Genomic DNA, 26,669 nt, shown 5'->3' with positions numbered 1-26,669 from the left:
TATATTATACGAATAACGTTAGTAATTAATTAAATAGTAAGCTCGGTAGATCGTCGCGTTTAGTTCTTTATTTAATTTTCGGGTAAAAGCGAGCACTTTTCGGTTATATTAATAATTCGTTAGTTTATAGCCGTCTTTATTACTTTCCCAAGCGTATTAAGTAATGAAATAAGTTTTTATTTATTAGGTATCTGCTTTTCGGCTATTATTTTATTTAGCTTAGAAATTATAATAATTTTTACCGTACGGAAACGTTTAGGGAAATAAGTAAGCTAGAAGCTCGCGGTCGCTAAGCCGGCTAACGTCCGGAAAAAAGGTTCTTTATACGTTTTAAAAAAGCCGGTAAGTAGAAGGTCCTCTTTTAGAACTTTTTAAGGTCCCGTTTATTTAATAATATCTTTTATCTCTTTAACCATTATTTTTATTTCGACCGAGGGAAAATTAAAAACGTAACTCGTTACGTTATTTAAGTCCGTAAGGTCGGCCTTTAAATAAGGAAAAACGTTTCCGAAAAGAGCGTAGCTTTCTTATCGTAGCTTCGCGTTTCGATAATAGCTCCCTCGTAACGTTTTAATTTTAAAATACCGGCTATTTATAATAGTATCCAGCTCCGTAGTTAAGCCTATCGTTCGAGCGATTAAAGTGTTTTAAAATCGTAAAAATAGCGGCGACTACGTAACGCTAGCTTTTCGTTTTCGCCCTTTAAACGATTCTTTCTAAGTTCGTTTTCGATTCGGTATATTAATTTTAAATATATTACGAAAATACCGTAAAATAAGCTCGGTATTATTATTTCGTTATAGTTTACGCTTTTTAAACTTTTAATAATTATTAAGGCGTATTTTTATTAATATAAAGGGTTTTTTTAATACTATTATATCGGCAATTTTTCGTAAGTTGTTTATAAAATTATTAATAGTTTAATTTAGTTCTTCCGGGTTTATTAGCTCGATAATATCGGTTAAACGTATACCGGCTTCCACCCGTGCTAACTCTTTATCTAATATCGTTTAGTTCTATCTCTTTATTTTCGCTTTATTACTTCGTAACGAGTTAGTTTTTAATTCAATACGGATAACCTACGCCCTATAATTAAAACCTTCTAGGCTAAGGTCTCTTTTATATAAAATTATCGTTCTTCATATTACCTAGGCTAGGTTTATTATAAACTCTCTTTATTCGTAATATTATTTCGTAATTTCTTTATATAACATAATTAGTTTTAAATTTTATCGATTCGTAAAAGTAAAAAGGTTATTTACTTTATATAATTTCTTATTATATACCTTTTAAAACGGATAGTATATATTAAAATTTCCGACGAATAAATATCGTCCGGGGTATAAAGCCGTATCGAGATCGCGTAAAGAGCTTTATTACTAGGAAATTTCTTAGATCGGCGAATATATAAATTGTATTATTAAACGGTCTCGATTTTCTATCGGTACCGTAACGATAGTTTAATTAAAACTTACTTTAATTTTTAATTTAATAATATCGAATCGTTTATATATATAGATAACCGCTTAACTTTCGCCGTAAATTATTTAATACTTAACTATTTTTAAGTAATACGCGGTTTATATACGAAGGTTTATTTATACTTTTTATAATATTAATATATTATAATTTTTTTAATTAATTAAAATAAATACTATTATTATTTTTAATATCGTAACGTTTTAATATATTATTTATAAACTTATAATTATAAAATTATAATAATATCTTACGCTAATAAAAAAGCGGTAACGTCGTACCGGCTTTACAAGCATATCTCTTTACTTTAACTACTCGTTATCGAATTAAACCGTAAGTAGCCCCTCTTTTAAAAAATTATTATATACCCTTTTTTATTATTAATAAGAAGCGTCGCCGGTAATAATAAACGCCTTGTTCTTACCGAGCTATTACCGGTACTACGGACCTCGAACTGGCGTAGCCGGTAAGTATAAACTTCCTTTACACGTTTTCTCTATTAAATCACTACGGGGCAGCTACGATCCCACGTTGTATATTCCTTACCGTAATTAACGTAACGTTTCCTACCTCGCGATCCTCTTTAAAAGTACTCTTAATCTCTTCTAGAATATATTATTATAAAGTAATAACCGTATCGCTACTATTTCTAATAATACTTCGCTACGTAACCGTAACTATAATAACGGTAATATTATTAAATACGGAGGCTAGTATTATACGGTTTGTAATTAAAGATCTCCGCGTCTCATATTAAACCGTTATTATATAAGTTTTTTATAACTTAAACGGAATTTATATATAAAATAAAAAAAACGTAACGTATTTTAAAATTTTTTAATAAACTACGTTTATATTTCGAAATCTTTTTTAAATTATATTTATTTACACATAAATTACGTAATAACGCGGCTTCGTTATTAATATCCCGTAGCTTTTTTATTAAAATCCTTTTCGTAATAATTATAAGCTCTTTATAAACAAGTTATATATTACTCTTAAAAACGTTTAAAACCTATTCGTTATTCTTTATATATTTCTTCGCTTTATTTTTAAAAATAAAAATAATATTATTATTAAATAATTTCTTTACCGCAACGGCCTCGCTTTTCTTAATCGCCGTATTAACACTTTATATAATATTTATTAACCTCTTTTTTTAAATATTATCCGATTAATTTACGGTTTTAATTATTACTTCGTATATTCGGCGCGCTAAAATAATAACTTTCGGCTATTAGGCAGCGGGCTCGCTATTACGCGGCGCGGATATAATTTAAGCCTAGAACTTAATCTATACAGCTTTAAGATCTTATATAACTTAAATAATAGCTTCTCCGACTATTTTTCGTAATTCTCCGCGGGTTACCGGCGCGTTATCGTCGTCGTCGAGATATAATCGTAACTCGGTCGTTTTAACGCGAAGTTCCCTAATTACTTAAAAAATCTCTTTACGGATCTTTTTAAGGGCTGCTAAGCTAATAATTAATCTCTTTAAATATTCGATCGCTTCTCCGATACCTCTTTTCGATCTATTATCACTACTAGGACGCGTTTAAAGCGTTTAAGGTCCTTAATTATACGCCGCGACGTTACTACGCGGGTAGTGCTGACTCTACGCGAGTCCAGCGCGACCGGCGTTAATAACCATCGGATCATCTATCGGATCATTTATACCGTAACGCCTTAACTATGTCCCCTCGATAAAAGTTCGGCTAAATTAATTCGACCTCGTGGATTTAAATAATAAAGTTTGTTTTCGATTATTTAATAATTTAATCGAGTTATCGATAATTTTTTCCGTCCTCTCCTTAATTCTCGGCCGTATATAATAATTAGCGGTTAGGCCGTAATTAATATATTCCCTTGTAATATTAATAAGCCTTTTAATAGCCAGAACCGGAGGATAAAAGACCAGGTAGAGGCAGGACTATTTAAGCCTCCCTTCGACGTTTTCGATAAATAATTCTCTTTTATAGCGTTATTAATATTTATAATTAGCTGTTAAATTAAAGAGTTAGCGGATACGCTTAATAATAATATTATTATTTTTAATAGCGCGACGCGCCGGGTTTTATTACGGAAGCTCTAAAAGAGTCTAAATATTTTAAACGGCTAGATCGGCTAATTGGAGCACGAGAAGTTAGTTTTAAAAAGTAATTTAGAAAAAGAAAGAGGTAAAAAGAGGAAAAGAGTAATACTTAACCTTAATTAAAAGTTTACGCGTATACGAGATGCTATAGTAATTAAGAGGGAGATAAATGGCGTTATATTAGAACCCTAGGCTGTTACTCCTTCATCGTCGGCGCCGGAAGCCGTTATAATTGAATATAACTCTAAATCTGAGATTAAGAGTGTTATAGAAGCGTTTCGGGACTGAAACGGTATTTTTAGGATTTTGTATTAATTTTTAATTAAATTATTCGTATTATTATTATATAGTATTATTATTAGTTTTTAGGGTCGCCGTTATATAAGGTGACCGTAGCACCGTTAGCTGGCTTATATAGTATCCTTTAAAGAAATTTAAATAAAACCTTTTAAAATTTTAATAATTAAAGAGTAGCCTACGCCTATAAACGCTATAGAAATTAAATCTTTCTTAGGACTAGTTAACTATTACCGGATATTCGTCCCCGGATTTAATAGGATAGTAATACCTCTAACGAACTATTACGATCGGCGGGTTGGTCCCCCGCGGGGTAGCACTTAAGGCGTAGAATTAGACAGAAATAACCCGAAGAGTCATTTCCGAAGCTTTTGCTTTATGGCGCAGTGGTTAGTCCACACACACTGTAACACGAACTTAACGAAAAAGGACGAGTTATTTCGATAAATAAAGAAGGAAGACTAAGCCTTCCGCGATATTAAGGGGTAAATCTTTAACGAATTAATACTTCGCGTAATAAACCTTTTTAAATTATTTAAAATCGAAACCTGCGTATCGAACTATACGATCGAGGAGTAATTAAATTAATAAAACGATAACGGAAAGTTATACCTTGTAATATTTTTTTTAAAAAAAATTAAATAAACTAGAGCTTAATTATTAAATTTATAATAAAAAATTAATAACTATTATTAAAATATATAAAAAATAAAGATATTATTATAACGGAATAATAAAATTAATAAAAGTTTATACTAATTATAAAAACCTTATAATATTTATTATTATTAAAAAATTAAATAAATAATAAATATAATAGTTTAAATTCTTATTAAGATTTAACCTTATTATTATCTACCGTAGGGGTAGTAAGAACGGTCGCGTCGATATATTAAGCCGACGACCGAACTATTAAGAGAAAGTCCCGCCTAAGATATAAACTATTCTAACTTATAATTAAAATAATAACCTTACGCCGTCACGATAATTAAATATTATAAGTTCTATATAATATAATAACGATTAAATCTCTAAGTTCTAATAACTAAATCAGGCCTCGAACCTTATTAACTATACTAAAGATTAACTCGAGAAACGAAATAACCTCGTTTTTTATTAAAGCAAGATCTATATCTTTAAATAATACTATAAAGGACTTATTAAGGAATTTTATAAATACCCCGCGTATGAATATTAAAAAATATTTAAAACTTAGAAACGAATTATTAAGCAGTTCGATTACAAGAACTTTAAGTTAGCCGTAACTAAGGTTATTAATAAATATAACCTCTATAATAAAGCTAAATTTAATAAACACCGGCTATACGGAGAATTATAACTAATTCTACTATTAAATAAAGTATAAAAAATAATCGCACTCGATTTTATAATTAAACTACCCTTATTAAAAAAACCCTTAACTAAGGTTAATTATAATAATATTTTAATAATTACGGATAAGTTCACGAAATATACTTACTTCTTACTATATAAAGAATTTAATAATATTAATAACTTAGCTTATACGTTCTTACGAATAATCGTTAATTAATATAAATTACCCGAAACGATTATCTCTAACCGAAATAAGCTATTTACCGTCAAGTTTTAAAAATCGCTTATAACGTAACTCGGCGTAAAATATAAACTATTTACAGCCTACTACCTTTAAATAAATAAATAAACCGAGCGAATAAATTAAACCTTAAAATAATACTTACGTTATTATATTAATTACGAATAAAATAATTAGGTAATATTATTATTTATAACGTAATTCGTATATAATAACGCCGATAACGAAATAACGCGTATCTTACCATTTCGGGCTAATTATAAGTACGACCTAGAGATCACCCGGAAACCTTTAAAAGGAGAGTTAATACTTATCGCGATTATATAAATCGAAAAATTAAAAGAACTATTAGAACAGCAGGAACTAAGGTTTTCTATATTACTTTAAAAGGGGTGCTACGTACCTACGCGTACGAACTCCTTTCTTATTTTATTAAGAGGGGTATATAATACTCCTCGTAGCTCGTATTAAAGATAGATATAAATAATAAAATAAAAACGATTAAACCCCGATTAAAACCGGAATTACTATACGTACGAGAGCTTATTTAATATTAATTAATAGTTATTTATAGCGATTATAAATTAATAAGAGTAAAGAGACGGTTTTACGCCCCTATCGATATAAGGGCGACCGTGCTAAAGAGCCCCGAGAATTTCCGCCCGTTAGAGATTCGGAGGAAGAGCCGAACTAAATTAACCGTATAAAGAGGAACCCCTTTTCCCGAGTATATATTATAAAGAGGAGACTAGGTTTTAAATTATACGCGAAACCAGCTAGGCTATATATAATTATATACTTAAATAACCTTATCGTACGATCTATAAGATAATAACCCCTGCTAAAATAGAGTTAATCACGGTCGGCGAATCGAGACCGAGCCCGGACGTACCGAACCTAGATAAACCGACGACCTTAGACCTCGAACTACTCACGTATAAAAAGGTATCCCAAAATACCGGGATCCCTTTAATAGTTTAGAAAAAGAACGTCAACCTCGATCTTTAAGAGCTCGAACCCTTAGAGATACTTTCCGAGTCCGAGGAGATATTGCCCGAATAATTTACGACGTACTTCGTACGATACTTCTTAGAATACTATATATTAAAAATAAAGGGGACCTCCTTTTAAAAGTCCTTTATTATAGAGTTCGACGGATAAACCGAGCACTAGTTCGGTTAAATTAACCGTACGTTTTAAAAGGAGCTTTTTAATTACTTTAAAAAATATGGAATCGATATATTAACGAACGGATCCTTCAAGGCTAAGCTCGTAAGCCTGGTGCGACCGGCCGCTCCTAAACATCAACAGGACCGACCGGCAGAACCGACTTCGGAAACCCGAAAAGAGGATATTCCACACTCTTTTCGAAAATAGATAGTCGAATAACCGCCGCCTAAGCGAAAGACACCTAATCTCCGTACGGAGTAATTGTCCGCGACACTACAGGGTATTTTAAGACCGACGTTTAATCCCGGAGTTTTAAACACTCTAGGCCCGACGTCCAACCCTGGATTCCTAAGCACCTAAGCGTCGCAAGATATTATCCTTTTTCCTTTTCCGACTCCGATACCGCCGGACCAGACGGCACGATTATCTAGTCTAGTGTACGTCACGGAATACGATATCCCTTTAAGCCGAGCTATTTATAACGGTAAAATTAATTAAAATAAAGTTATCACCTTTTCGAAGGTATAAAGAAAAGAAAAGAACTATACCGGTAAGCCGTACGATATCTTTTATAATAAAGTACGGATATTTATTAAAATATGCCGACGGCTAGATATACTAAAAAATCAATACTATATAATCTTCTTAAATATTTTTTCCGACCGTGCGGAAGTATTTTATTTTAATTATATTGAACTTAAAAAAAGATAGGACGAAATATATTATTTAATAAACTCGCACTTTAATACGATAATAAATTACGTATAATATTTTACGGATTAAACGATAACTTTTTTCGTATAAATAAAAAGTAAGAATACCGAGAAATAATTTATCGAGGTCTTAGAAATCTTGCTAAATAAGCTCTAGCTCGTATAACGAGCCTTCGGAAAAGGATTCGAAAAAGAGATCGCTCTTTATACCTCCGTCGTAAGAGCCTGTCGAGGAGTTCCGAAACTTTTATTAGTTCTTATTTATTAAAAGCTAATATATAAAACGCTATTTTCGGACCTTCGCGTATCGTTAAATATAATAGCGGACTAAATATTATCGGAACGATACTTAACGGAGGAACTATATCGATACCCGGTTAAAAATACGTACTTAATTAATAGATAGTTTATAAATAATTATACGCGAAAAACCGACTAATTTACGGTAATAAATTACTATATAATAGCCGACCACTAAAATAAGAAGGTAGCTAGCGACCCGTTAATACCTTTTAATTAAAGCTATTATATAGGAACCGGCAGTTCGAATAAAGAACCTGCCGAATTTACTATAAGGCTATTAGTTAATAAACCACCTAGCCGAAAAGCGAACCCGTATAATAATCTAATACTTCTAAACGTATAATAACGTTAAACAAGATCTCCCTACTTAAAAAAATATAGGGATTTCGTCCGAGATTAAGAAGGGAAAAAGGAGGAGCTAAAAAACGACGAAAAGGAGTATAACTATTTCGATCCGGAAGACGCATAATAAGGTACTACTTACCTAACGAACGCCACGTTTTATTACCGGCTTATTAACGAGGATATTTATTCAACGAATATTTAATTAAACTAAAAACGATGAACGAGAAAAGATTAATAATCGATATTATATCGTTCCGAGAATCGTATAAAAAAAGGGAGATTTCGAAGATTTATTAAGTCGACGGCCGAAATAACCTTATAAACGCCTTTACTAAAAAATCTCTAAATAAAGCCTTTAAATAGTTAATATTAATTAATAGGTTAACCGTACGCGTAAAAGCGTACGTCGAAAGACTAAACTCGCACGGCGAGTAAAAAGAGAAGAGAAAAGGAAAGATATCTTCTTCCATAACGGGGTATAACGTATCGCGATATATAATAACGCCCTTATTATTATTACTATTTTTATTATTATTATTATTTCTAATTAATAATAAAAAAATAATATACGTTAATATATAATAATTTTTTTTATTACTATTATTATTAAGGGACCTGCTATTTAATTAAATTAATATTAAAAAGGTATAATATTACTTATACGGCTTAAACAGGCACCGAATACCGGATTAATATAACCCATCCGTACGAGACCTTTACGGAAAGAAGACTCGTTTTAAAAAAGAGAGCTGCCTAAGTTTATTATTAAAACAAAAACTGCCAGTATTAGAATAGCAAGAATTAAGGTTTTCTATATTACTTTAAAAAAAGTACCACGTACCTACGCGTACGAACCCCTTTCCTATTTTATTAAGAGGGGCATATAATGCCCCTCGTAGCTCGTATTAAAAATAGATATAAATAATAGAATAAGAACGATTGAACCCCGATTAAAACCGGAACCACCGTACGTACGAGAGCTTATTTAATAAGAACTTTAAATAATATTATAATAAAACCTCACCTTCCTTTAATAATAAATAAAAAAACGCGCTAACTAAACTAAATTAAAAATACTAACCTTAAAAAAAAGAGAAAAGGTTTACTTCCTACGGCGAAATATTAAAACTAAGCGATTAAATAAAAAACTAGACTTTAAAAAGATCGGACTATTTAAAATCGTAAAAGTTATTTTAAAAACTAATTACTAATTATCGTTATTAAAAATAATACTAATATACCTCGTATTCTATATCTTATTACTCGAACTAATCTTTAAAAACACTTAAATTAAGATATAACTAAAAGTCGAAACAGATTAATATAAGTATAAAATCGAGAAAATTATTAAGAAAAAAAGGGCCGGATAAAGATAAGAATATCTCGTTAAGTAAAGAAATTACTTATTAAAAAATAATACTTAAGAACCTAGGAAACACTTAGCGAACACCGCGGAAGAGCTCCGGAGGTTTAAAAGGAAGCCCCTTCTACTAGGACTAACGGACTAAAGTCCGAGAAGTCAGCCAGATGTTACAACCCGACCTAACCATGCGGCCAAAAGGACCCCACTTACCGGCACGGAACTACCATACCCGAACAGGCTACGATACCACAGCCACGGACCGCACCGCCAGCTATACCAACACGAAGCCAGGTTTTCCTTAACAACGAGCAATCCCACCACCGCGCCCGGCGATGGGGCGAATACGCCTGCAAAGTAACGGCGACCGTCAGCAAGTTACGTGGCACGGCAAACGCTCAGGCGAGATTACTAAGCAGCGTAGAGCGTGATCAGGAGAGACCACTAAGCAACACCGAGCATGATCAGGAGAGACCACTAAGCAACACCGAGCACGATCAGAAGAGATCACTAAGCCATAACAGATTAAGGAAAGAGGGATTAGATATATAACGATAAACGTTCCCCTATATATTTTATATAGACACTCTCTATTTTAGTAATTAATCTAAGCATTAATCTTAACCTATTAGTGAGGTAAACAGCCTTAACGAAACTATTATGAATACCCCCAAGCCTACGTACCTTAGTTACCTTCGTTCTTACGAGCTATTACCCATTATATCGATAAAAGCGACTTTTATCGCACGTTCGGATACTCTTTCGTATTATTAACATAAACCCCAGTACGTCTTACTAGGTTTTTTTTAGAACCTAGATAGCGTTCGTTACACTAGACTTAAAATAAACTAGTCCACGTCGTTTAAAACCTCTATATATTAAAGATCGCCTACTAAACAGGTCTTATAACCCTTTAAAATAAAAAGAATTTCGTCTTTTTAATTAAGCTCTTATATACCGCGTTTAAATAAATCGGCACCCCGCTCCTTCACCTTCCGACGAATTTTCCGAATCCGAAAAAGGCGACCCGTAGTTTTAATAAGTTAAAACTAGAGCCTCGCTAGTTCGGAATAAAACGATAACAGTCGCTCGCTCGCCTCTTTTTCGTTATTATCCGGCTTACGTTACTACGTAAAATTTTTTTTTTAAAAAAAAACGTTACGAAAAGACTATTATAAGGATAACCCCGATTTATATATTCTTCGTACTTAAAAGAACGATCCGAAATTTTATAGTTTTTTTTATTTTTAAAATAATAGGAATAAAGTATATCGGCGGTCTAATCGTTAAAAGAAATATAATCGTGTAAAGAAGAACGTTCGCAAGTTTCTTAAAGTTTTTTAATACGATTATTTATAATAAACGTATATTATAATAAAAATAATAAAGAAGGAACTTATTATAACTCGATATAATAAATAAATAAGGGTATTTATAAAGCGTAACGCTTTAAAGATAAAATAATTAAGAAAAAGAGGATAATATTATAACCCTACTTAACTATACGGTTAAAAACCCCCACCTATTAAAACAGACTTATAATACCTCGACTAAACTATAATACTATAACTTACGACCGCACCGCCAGCTATACTAATATAAATATACCTATACTTTAAAAACGAGGCATATTTAAATATAAAATACTATAGGCGGCGATAAAAGAAGCTACGGTAATAATAATTACATAATAAGGAGCGGCTAAGTCATAACGCTTCTAATAAGCCAGGAGCTACGAGATTACGACGCTTCAAGTGAGCCCACTAGAATAGATTATTAATTAATATAGTGATCTAATAAATTAATAAAAAAGGAATTAAGTATATAATAACAAACGTTTTTTTATATATTTTATATAAATACTCTTTATTTTAATAATTAATTTAAGTATTAATTTAATCTATTAATAAGGTAAATAACCTTAACAACTTTATTATAAATTCCCTTAAGTTTATACACCTTAGTTACCTTATTTTTACGGCTATTATATATTATATTAATAAAAGCGGACTTTTAACGCACGTTTAGATACTTTTTCGTCTTACTAAATATAAACCCTAGTACGTCTAATAGGTTTTTTTTAAAACCTAGATAGCGTTCGTTATATTTAACCGCTAATTATTATATATGACCGAAAGGTAAACCTTTTAATTAGTTCGTAATATCGGAGGAAATATTTTTTACTTATATTTATATTATTAAGCCTTATATAATATAAGGTTATTTTTTAATAATAAATATTTTTTAATATATTAAAAAGATTAAGATCTAAAGGTTATAATAGGTACGACGAGTATACCGGAAAAAAGAAAAGCTATATCTTATATTTTAAGCACGTTATAATAAAGTCCTCATTTACGTAATTAACGTAACTATTTAAAATAATAAACCGTTATTAATCCTCGTTTTTAAGCTTTATATAAAAAATAAAGACTTTATTTAACCACACTAAAGCCAGCTCCTTATTAGTCTAACCTTTAAGGGATACCGCAAATACTTAATCCTCTATAGTATCCGTTAGCGAGTCCTCCTCTTTTAAAAACTATTACTACTAGACCTATTAACCCTTAAATATAATAAAAGGAGGTAAAGCTCGGCTTAAAGCGTTATTATATTTAATCGTAAAAGCTTATTTTCGGTTAAAAGAGTTTATAACTAGTATTCTTTTTATTTTAATAGGTTTAATAATTATTATATTCGTTTTATAGCCGAGCTAGTTACCGATCTCGTTAATATTAAATCGAAACTCCGGAGGGATCGATTTTAAAATAGGATTATTAAGCCGCTCGAAAAACTCGATAATTTTTTTTACAAAAGTTATATTAAGCTTTAAGAAATTTATCCTTTTAAAAAAAATAATACCGATAAATAAATAACGAGTATTAAATCTTTTAATTTAATATTTATTAAGTATTATATTAATCCCGTTGATTAAAAAAACCGTTAGGCGAATATCCGGAAAATAATATACGCCGGTAAGTAGTTTAAATTATATTATATAAAATACTAAGGTATGATCTAAAACTTTTCCGCTATTATTAAGGCTTAGAAGGACTTATTCCGTTGTTTTATAGTTTTACGGCCGTAAATCCGAGCCCTTAGAATTATTCCAGGGATATTATGCTTCTCGGCGGCTTATTTTATTAACGAGCTATTTATAACATTTTAAATCGCGCGTTATAGTGTTAACTCGTTAAGTTTACGGCTTATCGAAAAGAGGAAAAAAAAAAGATGGTATTATTTAATTAATTATAAATTAAAAGCTAACTAATTTATATACTAATTTATATACTAATTTAATATACTAATTTATATACTAATTTATATATAGTATTACTAAAGGCTATTTAAATTTAAGGGTCGCCGTTATATAAGGTGACCGTAGCACCGTTAACTAGCTTATCGTTATTATTATTAAATAATGAAAATAATTAATTAAAAGGACTTATTATTTAATAAAATTAATATTAAAAAGGTATAATATTACTTATATGGCTTAAATAAGCACCGAATACCGGATTAACGCAACTTATTCATACGAGACCCTCGAGAAGGGAAAGCTCGTATTTAAAAGGGGGAACAGGCTAATTCTATCGCTAAAATAGAAAACTGCTAATATTAAAATAATAAGAACTAAGGTTTTTTATATTACTTTAAAAAGGTGCTATATACTTACGCGCATAAACCCCTTTTTTATTTTATTAAAAGGGGCATACAATACCACTCGTAGCTAGCACTAGAAATAGAATAATAGAATATAGTAATATAACCTCGATTAAACCTAGAACTTATTTATACGTACGTACGAAAGCTTATTTAACACTTTAAACGTTATTTAACTTTTAATAAACGATTAAATACTTTATTTTTATTAAAAATAAAGTCTCTACTTATTAAAAAAGCTCCCCAACGCTTATTTTAAATATTATAAACTAAATAATAAAAGGTATAAATAAAATAGCTTATAAAATAACCTTTATACGCGACCGGGCCGCGATACTAAAGCAATCGGGCGTAAGCCAGCAAACATGTAGTGAGAATCTGGTCGTCGATCGTGCAATTGGACATCGTCCAACATTACTCTCCGCCGCCGTCGCCAACGCGCAAAGCATACAAGGTGACAGGATGTATCGTGATCCTAACTACTGACCTAATAAGGCGATGTGTGCGCATTTGACCTTGGTAGAAGCACCGCGCAGCTCATAATCTGCATCTAGCCTCCTCCTGCCTGCGACGCCAAGTCAGCTTCGAGTGTCGCACACCAACAGCAAGCCACACGATCATTTGCGCATTGGCCAGCAGCCAGCATACCACACACGATATCGAGACACGAGTCGCCGCCAACCGCCGCCAACCGCCAACCACCCGACCAGCGCCATACATGGTCTACTGCCAGCTCCTCGATTTTTCCGATCTAGTTCATCTACGTATGCGCGCAAATACACCAGCTTGCTCGACGGTTTGGATTCGATACACGCAACCCTACATGCTCTTCACGATCACCAGGACAGCCGAAAGTCCGTCGCTCGTCCGTGACGACACGACAACCCGACCACGGCTACTGTAGACCACCTCCGAAGCACCTTGTGATACATCGCCGTTCGCTAGCAACTCGCACCAAGGGCATCGTCATCGCCTACATCACAGGAAGCATACGAGCAGGGCACATATACGTAGACAGTTGGCGCTCAGCAAGCATCTTTCGGTGACAGGGCATTGATCTCCAGTCCAGACTCTTCATATTCATCTACAATAGTAACGTAGGCAATACCTCATTGCTTGGCCATCACATATCGTGTCCTATACCGGCCATCAGCGCCAAGAGGCCATGCATGTGATCGGCTGCTCTATCCGTACAATCAGAAACTAGTGACAGCATGGACAACATCATCTACAGAGATTCAGTGGCTGCCCAACGCCAGGCATCTAGATAGCACAGCACAGCAAACCGTCATTGTTATTTATCCAATTGTATTGTGTATTTAACGGTATTTATCCTGGTTGCACTATGGTCATCTTGCTGCCGCCATTGAAGCATTAGGCAAACCACCAAAACACATCGTCGAAATATCATAATGCCAGTATGGAGACAGCATGCTCATTGCCGCCCACCACCCCGTCAATTGGCCAAAGAGAAAGATTTATACATAAGGATGGACTTCTCGTCAAGGTGATTATAATGCAGCAGAGTCCCATCGCATAAAAAATTCACTCCAAGTAGGAAGATCATATGTAATTGTCATATTGCTTCTTCATTCATGTTTGTATCTAGGCCGAATTGAAACCGGCAGTCTCCCAAGCAATACCATGTAAACTGCCCCTAACTACCATCCACCATTAAACCACGTTGAGGACCTTGTCCCAGAACGCAGGAGTTGGTTCCCACTCAACGAAGCAAATCAACCATCTGCATTGCGTCTATCGCTCGGTATTCGAAACCTTTGGGACTGCCAGCTGGGGTGAGGCGACTACGAGACATCCCGCCGGAGAATGCGAGGCCCAATTCTGCGTTCGAAGTCAAGGAATTGCTCTCCTCCGTGGACGAGTACTGCACTACCGACGACAAGCTCCCGGGATCCTCCATTCCGGCAACATACAGTCGGTGCTGTGGAGACTTGATCAACTACTACAATAGCGTCAGTGGTTACAGCAGCTTAGTAGGGACACGCTGCTTACCAACAGCCTCCTTTGTTTATGTTTAGGTCCTAAAAGGCTTTTTCGTTTCTTTCCTTCCTTTAGATATCACTTTATCACCTACTACTTGCTCAATACCATCAGCATGAATGCACCAGACGCTCTCTGTACTTGCAATACTAGCTCTACGAAAGGAAACAGGCTCATCTTCAACTGGGACAGACCGCCCGCTAGAAGTGCTGTAAGTCCATTTTAGCTGGTGTAAACAACCACGGCCGTGAGCCAAGTAGAAGAAGAGTAAGGCAACTGTTATTTTGTAGAATTATCTTTGTTTCGCGATCTTGAGGTGTATCGAAGTTGAGAATGAGACAAGCCAAGCGTCGACGGGACTGTTGGGCGTTGAGGTAAGACCCGATTGGTCGATCGTAGTCAATACATCTTTCACGTCAGCCCATATCGGTTGCGGGTGAGATGCTGTACCCTTGCTGATCGACCGCCAAGCACAGACTGCAGTGAAGATCCCCCCACACCCCTGTTAGACATCCAACGCCGGCCCCTGCGCGCCGTAGACAGGGTCCTTCTCGAACCACGCCAGCCGCTGAATGCCCTCGACCTTGGCCTCCTCCCCCTCCTTGCCGTAACACATATCCCAGCTGCACCCCTTCGGATAACTGCCGACCATCTCGAACCCCTCGTCCCCCTCTTCCTCCAGCAACCGATGCCCCACCCCGGCCGGCACCAGCACGACGTCGCCCTTGCGCACCGACGCCTGACCCGGCCCGGGTTGTCCTCCCCCCCGAAGCAGAGGCGGGCGCCGCCGTGGGCGATGCACAGCAGCTCGTGCGTGGTGCTGTGGAAGTGCGTGGTGCGGTACATGGTGTAGCGCCACTGGGGCTCGACGACGCCCACGGCGGCGAGGTGCGCCTCGATCTCGGTGGCGTTGTTGGTCGTCTCCAGGGCGGCCGGGAAGGAGAAGGCGGCGTGGTAGTGTAGTAGCGGCCTGTGCTGGATCGAGGTGTTGGGGATGCGGTGGTGGGCCGGGATCTGGTGCTTGGAGACGCGCAGGGAGGAGAGCGGCGTGAGGTTCATTTTGGCAGATGTCATCACGGCAGAGATTTTGTGTCTATGAGTTGCAGTCAATGCATACCTAATGAAGGTGTCTGCTAGAATTTTGTGTTATTGAGTTCCGTGATCGGCGGGACGTTGACTTACTTCTTAAGACGTTTTGGCTTAAGTCGGCCCCGCTTGCTAATTATGTTGTTGTGATGATGTCATCTACCTGCAATGCACCGACGACTCTCACGAACATTGAATTCGGGTATGATGAAACGTTTCTCATTATTGTAAAGTTGATGGCTGATATCTAATTACTTGTTGCTGCAGTGGATGATGCTCAGTGCCGAGTTCTCCTTGTACTGGAATGCCCAGCAGGGGTCGCCGTCTTTTTGACACTATCCCGAATCAAATCAGCCATATATAACATAAAACAGTTAGACAGGTTACTTACAGCGTATTTCGACCTCTTTGCCTCGCCGCATGGGCTCATCTTGGCATTGTTCCGCCACGCGAAGTCGCAGCCGTACACGCCCTCCATGCTGCCCTGGATCTCGCAGTAGCGGGCCTCAGTGCCAGCTGCGCCGTTTCCCATTTTGCAGGTTTACCGATGAGGATTAGATCATGTAGTCAGACTGCAAGTTTACCGCTCCCTAATCATTTACACCTTGGTGTTGAGCAGGGCCCTGGACGGCAGAGTAGGTACACTCGTCGTGGCGGGCAAAGAGGTTGTTGGCCGGAGTGGCGGCGGCCATAGCCAGCATGCTCAAGACGGTGGAAGCAGTGGCGAGATGCATGGTGCTGGAGTTGATGGCGCCAAGAAGTTACTGACGATACTTACCCTTTACGAAGCCTACAAACCACGCTGTGCCGCATACCGACCTACTTATACTGATTCTCATTTCAAGGCTGACCATAAACGAATACTGTAAAAGACACGGGCTGGTAGTAAGCTTTCCTCAGCTTCAATGAACATGAAACTGACAAGCAATCATCCTGCGCCCTATTAATAGCCGCCAACTGGTCGCACTGCTGGCGCCAAGACTGGGGCAGCCCCAATAGCGGATCTAATTTGATTACTGCAGATCCTCCGCCGGGCTAAGTTGAGATGACCTTAATTCCCGAGATGAACCCCGGCCTATGCGCTTACTATTCCCGTGAATTGAGGCTTCAGCTGGTCCTGGGACCAATGAGACCTTGGTATGATAATAGTTAAGCATTGTCTTAGCGCCATCCGATCTAAATCGGTGTCACTTACTAGATCAGACGGATGTTTCGCCCACCACCAATCCTGCCTGCGTCAATGCCAAAGAATTTCGAGCTCTAATAAGCATCAGGGAAAAGCAATAAACATAGAGACCCTATTGCCGCAGTTCCTCCTCCTCCACCTCCCCCGTGCTCAGGGCGCTGTCAAGTTCAAATAGTCGCCCAGCTGCACGACGACCAGAAGATCCCCGTTGGCCCAGGCGGGCGCCGAGCCCGCCACCTGCCCGTCCACCGTGCACGAGTCCAGGATCCACTGCACGCCCTGGGCCACGTCGCCGCACGCGCTGGCGGTGCCGGTGGGCTTGAAGGTGGCGCCCATGACGATTGCGTCGCTGCTGTCCTTCTCGTAGCAGAGCACGCGGCTGCCGAACGCGGGCGGGGTTGGCCCGTCCGGCGTCTCGGGCTGTGGCGGGGGCGGGACGGAGCAGTCGGACTCGTTGGCGGCGGCAAGGTGGTCGTGGCAGGCCTGGGCGGCGGCGCGCGGTGCGAGGATGGTCGGCCAGGCGTAGTTGCAGGAGGAAGTGGCTTGGACGTGAGGCGAGTCACCGTTGATGAAGTATGATTCCGAGCCCGTCCCTCGGTCCTGCCTAACGAAGGTGCTGTGCCGTGGAGGTGTGCTGGGTTCGTTCCCTTTTGACGTTGGATGGCCCATCACTGGACCAACCCCCGCGAGGATGAGGTTCAGGCAGCAGAGGAACCGTAGCATGTTGTCAGGTTGTGGGCAGTTTGAGGGCTTGCTTGGCTGGGGCAGTGAAAGTAAATAGAAGTAGGCAATGAAAGGACACCTTCCGTGGTTTTATATGGGCTGTGGGCTGGTTTATGTTATCTGCTAATTGCCAGGTGCGTCGGTTCCCGCCAAAGACGGTGCAGCATGCCGCTGTGGTGTTAGTCGGCTCGGTAAGGGACCCAATCAGATAGCTAACGGGCGGATGCATGCATGGTGAGGACCGAGGCAAACTTCATCTCTGTCAGGGCCTAGGTGGAAACAATAAGTCCAGTCTCGAAGCTCCGAGTTTTGATATCCGTGTTTTCTTTTTCTTTTTCCCTTTCTAACTCTACACGGCTGGAAATAATATGTGTTACTCTATACCACAGTATCGCGACTGACAAAGCGTTGAAGCCAGTAGGTAGGCCTAGGTATTACTTTCGCCAGACGTATAATAGAATATATACTTACACTACTAAGACAGGCCCTCATGTTAGACCTGACGACTCAATTGCAACGTGTTCGACGACGAAGCAAATGACATGCTGCACGATCGAGAGTAACAGGTGACACATAAATTGCTGTATTCTAGGAAAGAGAAAGCAATAAAAGAAAAGTTGCACTGTGGTGCTATATATAAAGACACAAAATGAATAGCTAGCATAGCACGCCAGCCCCTGTTTACATTACGACATGGCACTAAACGGCATGTATGTATGCTATAGGCTTCGGCAATCTGCAAATGATTACGATGTGAATGCTATATACTTTTTCATCCCCACTGGATCGGGCAGGCTTTAGTCGGATATAGGTTTAACACCGCGCTGAGCCTGACTTCATCATATAACGAAAAAAAGATCGTATTCCAAACATGGACAGAACACTGCGATAGAAACATGTCAGAGTTGGGCAGCTATATAAGCCACCCGTCATTAATCTGAGAATAAAGATCCACAAATCGCCCAGTCGTACGGTGTACCGCGCAAGGACCTTGCTAGAGAACCCAAAACGTGCACTTAAGCTTCCAGGGATGTCGGTGTACTGCTGCAACTGGGTCAGTAAGCGCCGTAACAGCCACAACTCAAAAGTGTGCAGTGCATAAACGGGAGTCAATGACTCGAGTCAAGATGCTACTGTTTCAATGCATCCTACAGAAACAACGCGTCGCTACTCCCCTTACTACCTTCCCCATTCGGCTATAGCCCCTCTCGTAATGTAGCCTACGCGGCCAACGGAACCTTTTATTCCACCTCTGGTTCCGGCCAAAACCCGCTGCATCTCGTCACGAGGTCATGTCTCTACTACCATAGAATACGACAACTCTCTTCTCCGACTAGCCGGCCTAGCCCGTTCTCAACACACCGCACACCGCGAACAGGCAATCCGCTGCCGCTACAAGCGGTCCCCATGGCGATTGGAGGAAATCGGACGGCAGATGCATGGGCACGTGAAGCACATTATCGGCCGGACTGATGTTTTGACGAATTAGGGCGGCAGGGATAAGCAAGATAGGCGAGAGACGTGCCGGGACATCTTTAAAAGCCGTTGGTCCGCTGTGCGTTCAAGCTTTCCTATCCGTCATTTCGAAAGACAATCACTAGGTGTTGCTTAGCCGTGTGCTCTTGTGAAATCTTCTGACGCCAAGAGAGAAGATGTTTTCCGGATCTGACTGCTGCGGGCGCTCCCGCGCGCTGGCCTTTAGCCTAATACTGGCCGCCGGCTCCCTGGTCACGGCCGGGCCCTGCGACATCTACGCGTCCGGCGGCACCCCCTGCGTCGCGGCGCACAGCACCACCCGTGCCCTCTACAGCGCCTTCAGCGGCGCGCTGTACCAGGTGCGGCGGGCCTCGGACGGGGCCACGACCGATATCCGCCCGCGAGCGGCGGGTGGCGTCGCCGACGCGGCCGCGCAGGACACATTCTGCGCCGGCACGACGTGCCTGATCAGCGTCCTCTACGACCAGTCGGGCACCGGCAACCACCTGACGCAGGCGCCGCCCGGCGGGTTCCAGGGCCCCGAGGCCAACGGGTACGACAACCTGGCCGCGGCGGGCGGGGCGCCCGTGACGCTCAACGGACAAAAGGCCTACGGCATCTTCGTGTCGCCGGGCACGGGCTACCGCAACAACAACGCGAAGGGGATCGCGGTGCGCGACGAGCCCGAGGGCATGTACGCCGTGCTCGACGGGACGCACTACAACGACGGCTGCTGCTTCGACTATGGCAACGCCGAGACCAGCGCGCGCGACACGGGCAACGGCCACATGGAGACCATCTATTTCGGCGACAACACGGTCTGGGGCCGCGGCGCGGGCAGCGGGCCGTGGATCATGGCCGATCTGGAGAACGGCCTGTTCTCGGGCGCGAGCCCGAAGACCAACACCGGCGACCCTTCCGTCTCGTACCGCTTCCTGACCGCGGTGGTCAAGGGGGGCGCCAACAAATGGGCGATCCGCGGCGCCAACGCGGCCTCGGGCGGGCTTTCTACGTATTACAACGGCGCGCGCCCCAACGCGGCCGGGTACAACCCCATGAGCAAGGAGGGCGCCATCGTGCTGGGCATCGGCGGCGACAACAGCGTCGGCGCGCAGGGCACCTTCTACGAGGGCGTCATGACGACGGGCTACCCGTCCGACGCCACCGAGGACGCGGTGCAGGCCGACGTCGTCGCCGCGGGTTACGCCATCGCGCCCCTGACCAGCGGGCCCGCCCTCTCGGTCAGATCCTCGGTCTCGCTGCGCGCCACGACGGCGGGCTACACGACGCGGTACCTCGCGCACAGCGGCGCCACCGTCAACACGCAGGTGGTCTCGTCGTCGAGCGCCACGGCCCTCAAACAGCAGGCCAGCTGGATGGTGCGCACGGGGCTCGCGGCGGCCAGCGGGGGCCAGTGCTTCTCGTTCGAGGCCCGCGACGCGCCGGGCAGCTACCTGCGGCACTACAACTTCGAGCTGACGGTCGCGAACAGCGACGGCTCCAAGCAGTTCCGCGAGGACGCCACGTTCTGCACCCAGGTCGGGCTCAGCGGCGGGCAGGACACGTCGTCGATTCGCGCGTGGGGGTACCCGACGCGGTACTTGCGCCACTACAACAACGTGGGCTACGCGGCGAGCAACGGCGGCGTGCACACGTTTGATGCGGCGGGCTCGTTCACTGACGATGCAACTTGGGCTGTCGCCACTGGGTTTGCGTGAGGTTGAGCTGAGCCCTGCTGGCTTGCTTTGTCATGGTTCGTAAGGTCTACTTCGGATTGGCAAACGCATCGAGCACACCCGAAACCCGACGTTGCTGAGGAATTATAACAAGCAATGTTCGATATTCGAACTGAGTCGTAGTTATATAGAGTTGTTTCATCCAGAAATAGCAACAGCTATGTAGTAATAGGAGAAGATCTTCGAGAATCCATTTGCAATGTAACGGTGATATACCTTTCCCTGATGCACGATTCCTTAATCTATCTGAAGCAGCAGATCGCCTAAGTTGACGGTGCTGCGCCGCGGCTATCCTATTCCCAGCGCGCGTGCTGCGAGAACAGCGCCTCCCCCCTAGTCAAAGGATCTTTTGGGTGATGTCACAAGTTGTGTGATGCTCCCTACCTCCTGGCCGCAGGCGGCACAGAGATCCCATGTGTACTCCATTCGGGACTCAACGGCTTGAGGGCACCAAATTACGTAGTCAATGACTCGGAGGAACTGCCTGAGGTATAGAGAGTCGGAGAAACATCGTTCGAGTATACTGCGGAAAGGTATACCCCGGTTAATCCATCTAGTAAAGTTAAGGTTCGCTCAAACGGTTTCATGTTTATTCGGAGTGGCTGAGCAGCCATTGAAACTTTTAGAAACACGTTTGTTGCTATGTTCTTCAGGCAGCGCGGTGGCGGTGACATTGCCCTCTAATTAACCCGCCCCATCACGCCATGCACAGTTCTCGGCCGTGCCACTCGAGAGCAAAATCAGGATCTGGCTGCTGGCTGCCTGAGCCGGGCCCTCTATTTGGGGGGCCCATGGCGAGTAAAGAAAGTCGAACGAGTCTCGATGCACTTCCGGCCTCTCTCACCGATGCATGGTTTGCGGCGTACTGTGGGCCGGTTCTGTTCTACTATTTTTAACACGAACAACCCTGCAGCAGAGCCCATCGAAACGGGCGAACCTCACGTGGGTGCCCGAAATGAACAGTGTCCACCTGTGCCGTAATAGGCGCGCCGACAGGGATATCGGTGAAGGGAAGGTGGGTTCTTTACCATTTCAGGTTGGGATCGGCGTCGGCCTCCTGTTGAGAGGATTCAATCATCAAGCAAGGACAGTGAAAATGGCTTCTTCGGGGTGCGGAAGCCGTGGATATAAGGAGCGGCGCAGGAAGGTCGGATGGTGACGGCCCATGAGTAAAAAAGAGCTATCCTCTCCTTCTTCTACTACCAAGACCGACGACGATATATTCTTCCTAGTTACTATAGCAACCTGCCTCACCTGCTACCTCTCACAACAGCAATCTATCACTACCAAAACTCACTTACATATCTATCACTATGAAGATCACACTGAGCATCGCGGCGGCGGTTATGCTCGTCTTGGGCGCCTCGGCCGCACCTCTGGACGGCTATGGTCAATACGTCAAGGTAAGCTCACATGAGATAAAGCCCGTAACGACAAGATCGGGCTAACCTAGTCTTGCCCATCCAGAGCCGCACACCAGATTCGGCAAAGCAAGAGTTTGCCGCGATGGATGGCGGTGTCTAGCCGGCATGTCGGCCATATCATCAATCACGCGGGGCTTCGCCCCTTATTACGAATGAACGAGCATGGTATCGACGTGAACACCACTTCACTTTGCTGCTGCTACGAATCAACACGATATTACGACATACACCGGCAGAGATCACGGATCAGACGGCATAGTTCCTATGAGAATGCCAAAAGCTTCGTGGTCAACAAATCTTGACCCTACCCACCGGCTTTAAGCTTCAAGCCGGGCTGGTTCTGCGAGCACTGGTTCACAAACTTGGTGGCACCGATCGAGGTAACAATTTGCCTCTCGCCGAGACAAGATCAGCCTTAACCTCCGAAGCATCCTTTGATCAAGATGAGTTGTACTCACGATCCGTTGGTTTCCGGTATGCCTCCACATATGGAAAGCCTACTGCACTGTGCAAGCCTTTACAAGGCACTGAGCCATCAGGGCTTCTGCCACCCGCTGGCGTAGATAGACAATGCATATTGCCTTTATCTTCATCATCGTTACTACGACTGTCTCATGATATCACTGGTCTACTTACCTGTTTACTGTCATGCGTAACTGGATCTCTTCTCATCGTTTGCTCTTCCAAGGACATGGTTATTGGCGTCTATAATACATGGTCTATGCTTACAACTACTTAGTTACATATGTACAACTCCTTAGAACGAAACCATAGATCGAAACATTATTCACAAGACCCTCGATCACCACAACTAATAATAGTACACCAGCCGCAGTATCCAAGGTCAATCAGACCATCGACAAATCTCACAACGGGATGTCGAAACTGCCGTCCTCCCCGCCTGTACTGCAGTATCCCAAACCGCCGCGACTCCATGTAGAAGCGGAAGCAGCCGGTCTGGAACGACTCGAAGGCGGCGATGAAGCGCTCCAGCTCCGCCCGCTCGCCCTCGCCGTAGTGCTGTCGAGACTGGGCGCGCAGGACGCCGCCGCGGCCTCGAAGCGCTCCGCCGACGCGTACATCTGGTCCACGACCTGGTCCACGGCCGACTCGAGCGAGTCGCCCTTCTCGTGGATGGTGATGGGGACGAGGTTGCTCGCCGTGCCCTCGCGCTATAAGTAGTGGATCGCTTGTGTCAGCAGCAAGCTACGATGACTAAAGAGGGGGGTCAGGCTCAGGAGGAGGACTCACCATTTCTTTCTTGAGGGAGAACAAGTCGTTACACAGGATCGGCTGCAGGCTCATCTCGAACCGCATGGCCCGGACCTCCTCGCACCAGGTCAGCGCGGGCGGCAGGCGGGTGCCGGCCATGTACTGCGCCAGGTCGGCGAAGATGAAGACGGCGCCCGTGCCGTGGCGGAAGTCCCAGTACTCCTTAATCGTCGCCAGCTTGCCGCTAAGCCGGAACTTTTGCTCCGGGCCGTTGGAGAGGAAGAAATCCTCGAGGTCCTGGGCCAGCAGGTCGCGGTTGACCTGGGCCGGGTCGGCCGCGGTGCAGGCGTGGGCGACGTGGGCGAAGCTCTGGAGGAGTTTGTGGTGAGGCAGCTGCTGTGTTTGGGCTGGAGTTTGAGGGGAAAGGATGCTTCCTCTCCTGCTCTTGGCTGTCTCGAGCTGGTTTCTGATATAGAGCGCTGTGTCGTCCCGGAACTGGTCGGCGGAGTCGATGTCGGAGGCGAAGTCCAACACATCAGGATCAATCTCCTTGTCGATCATGTCATCGAATGCGAAGAGGAAGAAACACAGGATACCCATTGTCATCAGCCTCTCCCATTCTGCGTCTGGATAGATGCTTTTTTACACAACCATGTTAGCTTTTCCAAGATTCCACTCCTGTTTCAAGTAAGGCTTCGAAGTCATCATCACTCACACCGAGGTAAAGGCCGCCAGATCGATGGCTTTGAGCTTCTTGCCGAATTTCTCATCATCGATATACTTGTCGATGTAGTCATTGATGACGGGCAAGAGCCGGCCGTAGTACTTGTTGCGGCCTGCTGCCCATCCTGCATATACGGGTCGGAGATCTGGCAGGCGCAGTGTCTTTCCCTCCAGGCCACTGTAGACCCTGGTGATTTCGTCTGCTTCCATATTGGTGGTGGCGGCGGGGGTATACAGTTTGGTCAAGGCAGTTTTGAGACGATATATAACAGAGAGTGAGAGTTTCCCTAGGGAGTAGGGGTCAAACAGGACTTTGGCTACCGAGTGTGTCTGTTTCGAATCGATCCAGTAGTCCAGAGTCTGGCTGATATTCATGTTTGATTTATAAGAGTAGCAATGCCGGAAAGAAAGCCCGTTAATATAAGGAGACATTGCAAGTTCATATACTACCAGCAGAAGGATGCATCGCAACGATAATCCAAGTAGGTAGATGGGTTTAGTTGTGGTTATACAGGTTACGTGCCAATCCCCCCCTGGATCAGCGTGGGTTTGCTGTTAGGCAGCCTTTATTGGTTGAGCCCCGAATAGGGTACTATTTCCGTTCCAACACTCCTCGTGATGCCTGATAAGCTGACGACTAAGAAGTCGCTTTGGTCCTGTTCGGTGTGACTGGCTGTGCAGTGCCTCACGCGATGGGTGACAAACAAGCAAACTGTCAGCATAAGTAGCTTAGGGAGACTGGTGTAAGCGGGTTGCAGGCTTGCAGCCCATACGCATACGGGAAAAGGGTGCCGCCCAGTTGGGGGTCAAACACCTTGTCCCTATTATTATCGTGGCTGCGCGCTAGTTCTCACTAGGCGTCTTTCCCGGATTAAGTAAGCAGGCATTGGATGTTCAGAACAGTTGAACCCATACTGACTGAAACCCTTCGTCCAGTCTATATAGTAACATAGCGGGTCGTATAATAGAGTGTGCCGGTCAAAATCACCGCAACTCTCAATATGTATCAAGGGCATTGCCATCCGCGTACGAAAGAACAACTCATCTGGGACCCAGCCAATTGGGCCATCAAGTTTCTTTTTTGGGGTGCGGGATACGGTGTAGTAGGTGCACCTGTTGGCGAAAGACGATGCTGACAATTACCCGACACCGAAGCTGAATTTGTGTTGTTCAAGTGCCGAATATCTCTGCTGAGTCCAGGGGCAACCCGCCACGCTGAGCCTTTGCATGGCAGACGCAAAATCTCAGTCATTGATGGTAATTAGATAGTACGTAGGGAATGATGGGTACCCGCTGTCATCGATGCAGATCTCGTATAATCGGCGGCAGGCTGCTGCATTTACCCCTGGTTGCAGATTGAGATTGACGTAGCCTCAAAGCGACCTGGGAGTTCGGGACGGTTTGCGTGTATGCAAGGACGCGGGATACACGTGCAGCTGCTGTCGCAGCCCGGAAATTAAGCCACATGGGTGGCCCAAGATTTGGAATGCAGTGCTGGTTAGTCACTGGATTGATGGCGCAGGGAGTTTGCATGGAGGCTATGTTATGCGTCAGACGTGTCCTGTCCGCTCGTCAACAAAACGAGGTCTTGTGATCATGGAGGAAATGAGGCTAGAAAACAACCGATGGTTGTTAACGATTCCAGCCGGGATCTTTTTGCGCGTCTCCGCCAGCCTGGGTTCACATTGTCTGCAGGCTGTAAGGGGGTTCGGTTTCCGGGGCCTCTTCCCGCTTATACGAGAAGAGGCGACGGCACCATCTCGTCCCGGGCGAGATATCAACCCTGCCACAGCCAGGGTAGCCAGCTGAGCAGCGCCTCGGGCACTTTCTATTGCTGTTCTATGAACAGGATTGTCGAGTGTGACGTCAGAAGGTCCTGGGCGGACCTGGTAAGCATTGAAGGGCGTTTTTGGGGTATCCAGTATCTGCGCCATGTGTTCGTGTGTGACAACTGGTGGGGTAATGTCGTACTTGGTCTTGTAGGGCTGAATTGGCACCGGATGGGGGCCAAGTACTGAGGCAGCAGACCAAAAAGAAAAGCACAGTCAGATATAGGGGGGGTGTTATAAGCAGATCAGGGGTTAGGGGCAGCCAAGCACCGTCT

General features: G+C 42.7%; 5 protein-coding genes across 5 annotated transcripts; 1 reads left to right on the top strand and 4 right to left on the bottom strand.

Moving 5' to 3' along the window:
- Positions 1 to 15,504: 15,504 nt before the first annotated feature.
- On the bottom strand, positions 15,505 to 16,058 carry PG994_005254 (uncharacterized protein; the record flags this gene model as incomplete). The annotated part of the gene is made up of 2 exons (XM_066856663.1): positions 15,505 to 15,675; positions 15,744 to 16,058. The coding sequence occupies 2 exons, from the start codon at positions 16,056 to 16,058 to the stop codon at positions 15,505 to 15,507; spliced, it is 486 nt and encodes a 161-aa protein (XP_066718830.1).
- Positions 16,059 to 16,336: 278 nt separating this feature from the next.
- PG994_005253 (uncharacterized protein) lies at positions 16,337 to 16,819 on the bottom strand (the record flags this gene model as incomplete). The annotated part of the gene is made up of 3 exons (XM_066856662.1): positions 16,337 to 16,420; positions 16,477 to 16,601; positions 16,690 to 16,819. The coding sequence occupies 3 exons, from the start codon at positions 16,817 to 16,819 to the stop codon at positions 16,337 to 16,339; spliced, it is 339 nt and encodes a 112-aa protein (XP_066718829.1).
- A 602-nt stretch (positions 16,820 to 17,421) lies between these two features.
- Positions 17,422 to 17,994, bottom strand: PG994_005252 (uncharacterized protein; the record flags this gene model as incomplete). The annotated part of the gene is made up of 1 exon (XM_066856661.1): positions 17,422 to 17,994. One exon carries the CDS (start codon positions 17,992 to 17,994, stop codon positions 17,422 to 17,424), a length of 573 nt encoding a protein of 190 aa, XP_066718828.1.
- A 1,652-nt stretch (positions 17,995 to 19,646) lies between these two features.
- On the top strand, positions 19,647 to 21,188 carry PG994_005251 (fungal alpha-l- protein; the record flags this gene model as incomplete). The annotated part of the gene is made up of 1 exon (XM_066856660.1): positions 19,647 to 21,188. One exon carries the CDS (start codon positions 19,647 to 19,649, stop codon positions 21,186 to 21,188), a length of 1,542 nt encoding a protein of 513 aa, XP_066718827.1.
- A 2,308-nt stretch (positions 21,189 to 23,496) lies between these two features.
- PG994_005250 (uncharacterized protein) lies at positions 23,497 to 24,940 on the bottom strand (the record flags this gene model as incomplete). The annotated part of the gene is made up of 3 exons (XM_066856659.1): positions 23,497 to 23,802; positions 23,882 to 24,479; positions 24,558 to 24,940. 3 exons carry the CDS (start codon positions 24,938 to 24,940, stop codon positions 23,497 to 23,499), a joined length of 1,287 nt encoding a protein of 428 aa, XP_066718826.1.
- Between the last annotated feature and the right edge of the window lie 1,729 nt (positions 24,941 to 26,669).

The sequence above is a fragment of the Apiospora phragmitis genome, assembly GCF_038363925.1.
Source record: "Apiospora phragmitis strain CBS 135458 chromosome Unknown utg000005l:1.0-4161743.0:1.0-4166827.0, whole genome shotgun sequence".
Taxonomy (NCBI): Eukaryota; Fungi; Ascomycota; class Sordariomycetes; order Amphisphaeriales; family Apiosporaceae; genus Apiospora; species Apiospora phragmitis.
This window is presented reverse-complemented; position numbering and strand designations above follow the sequence as displayed.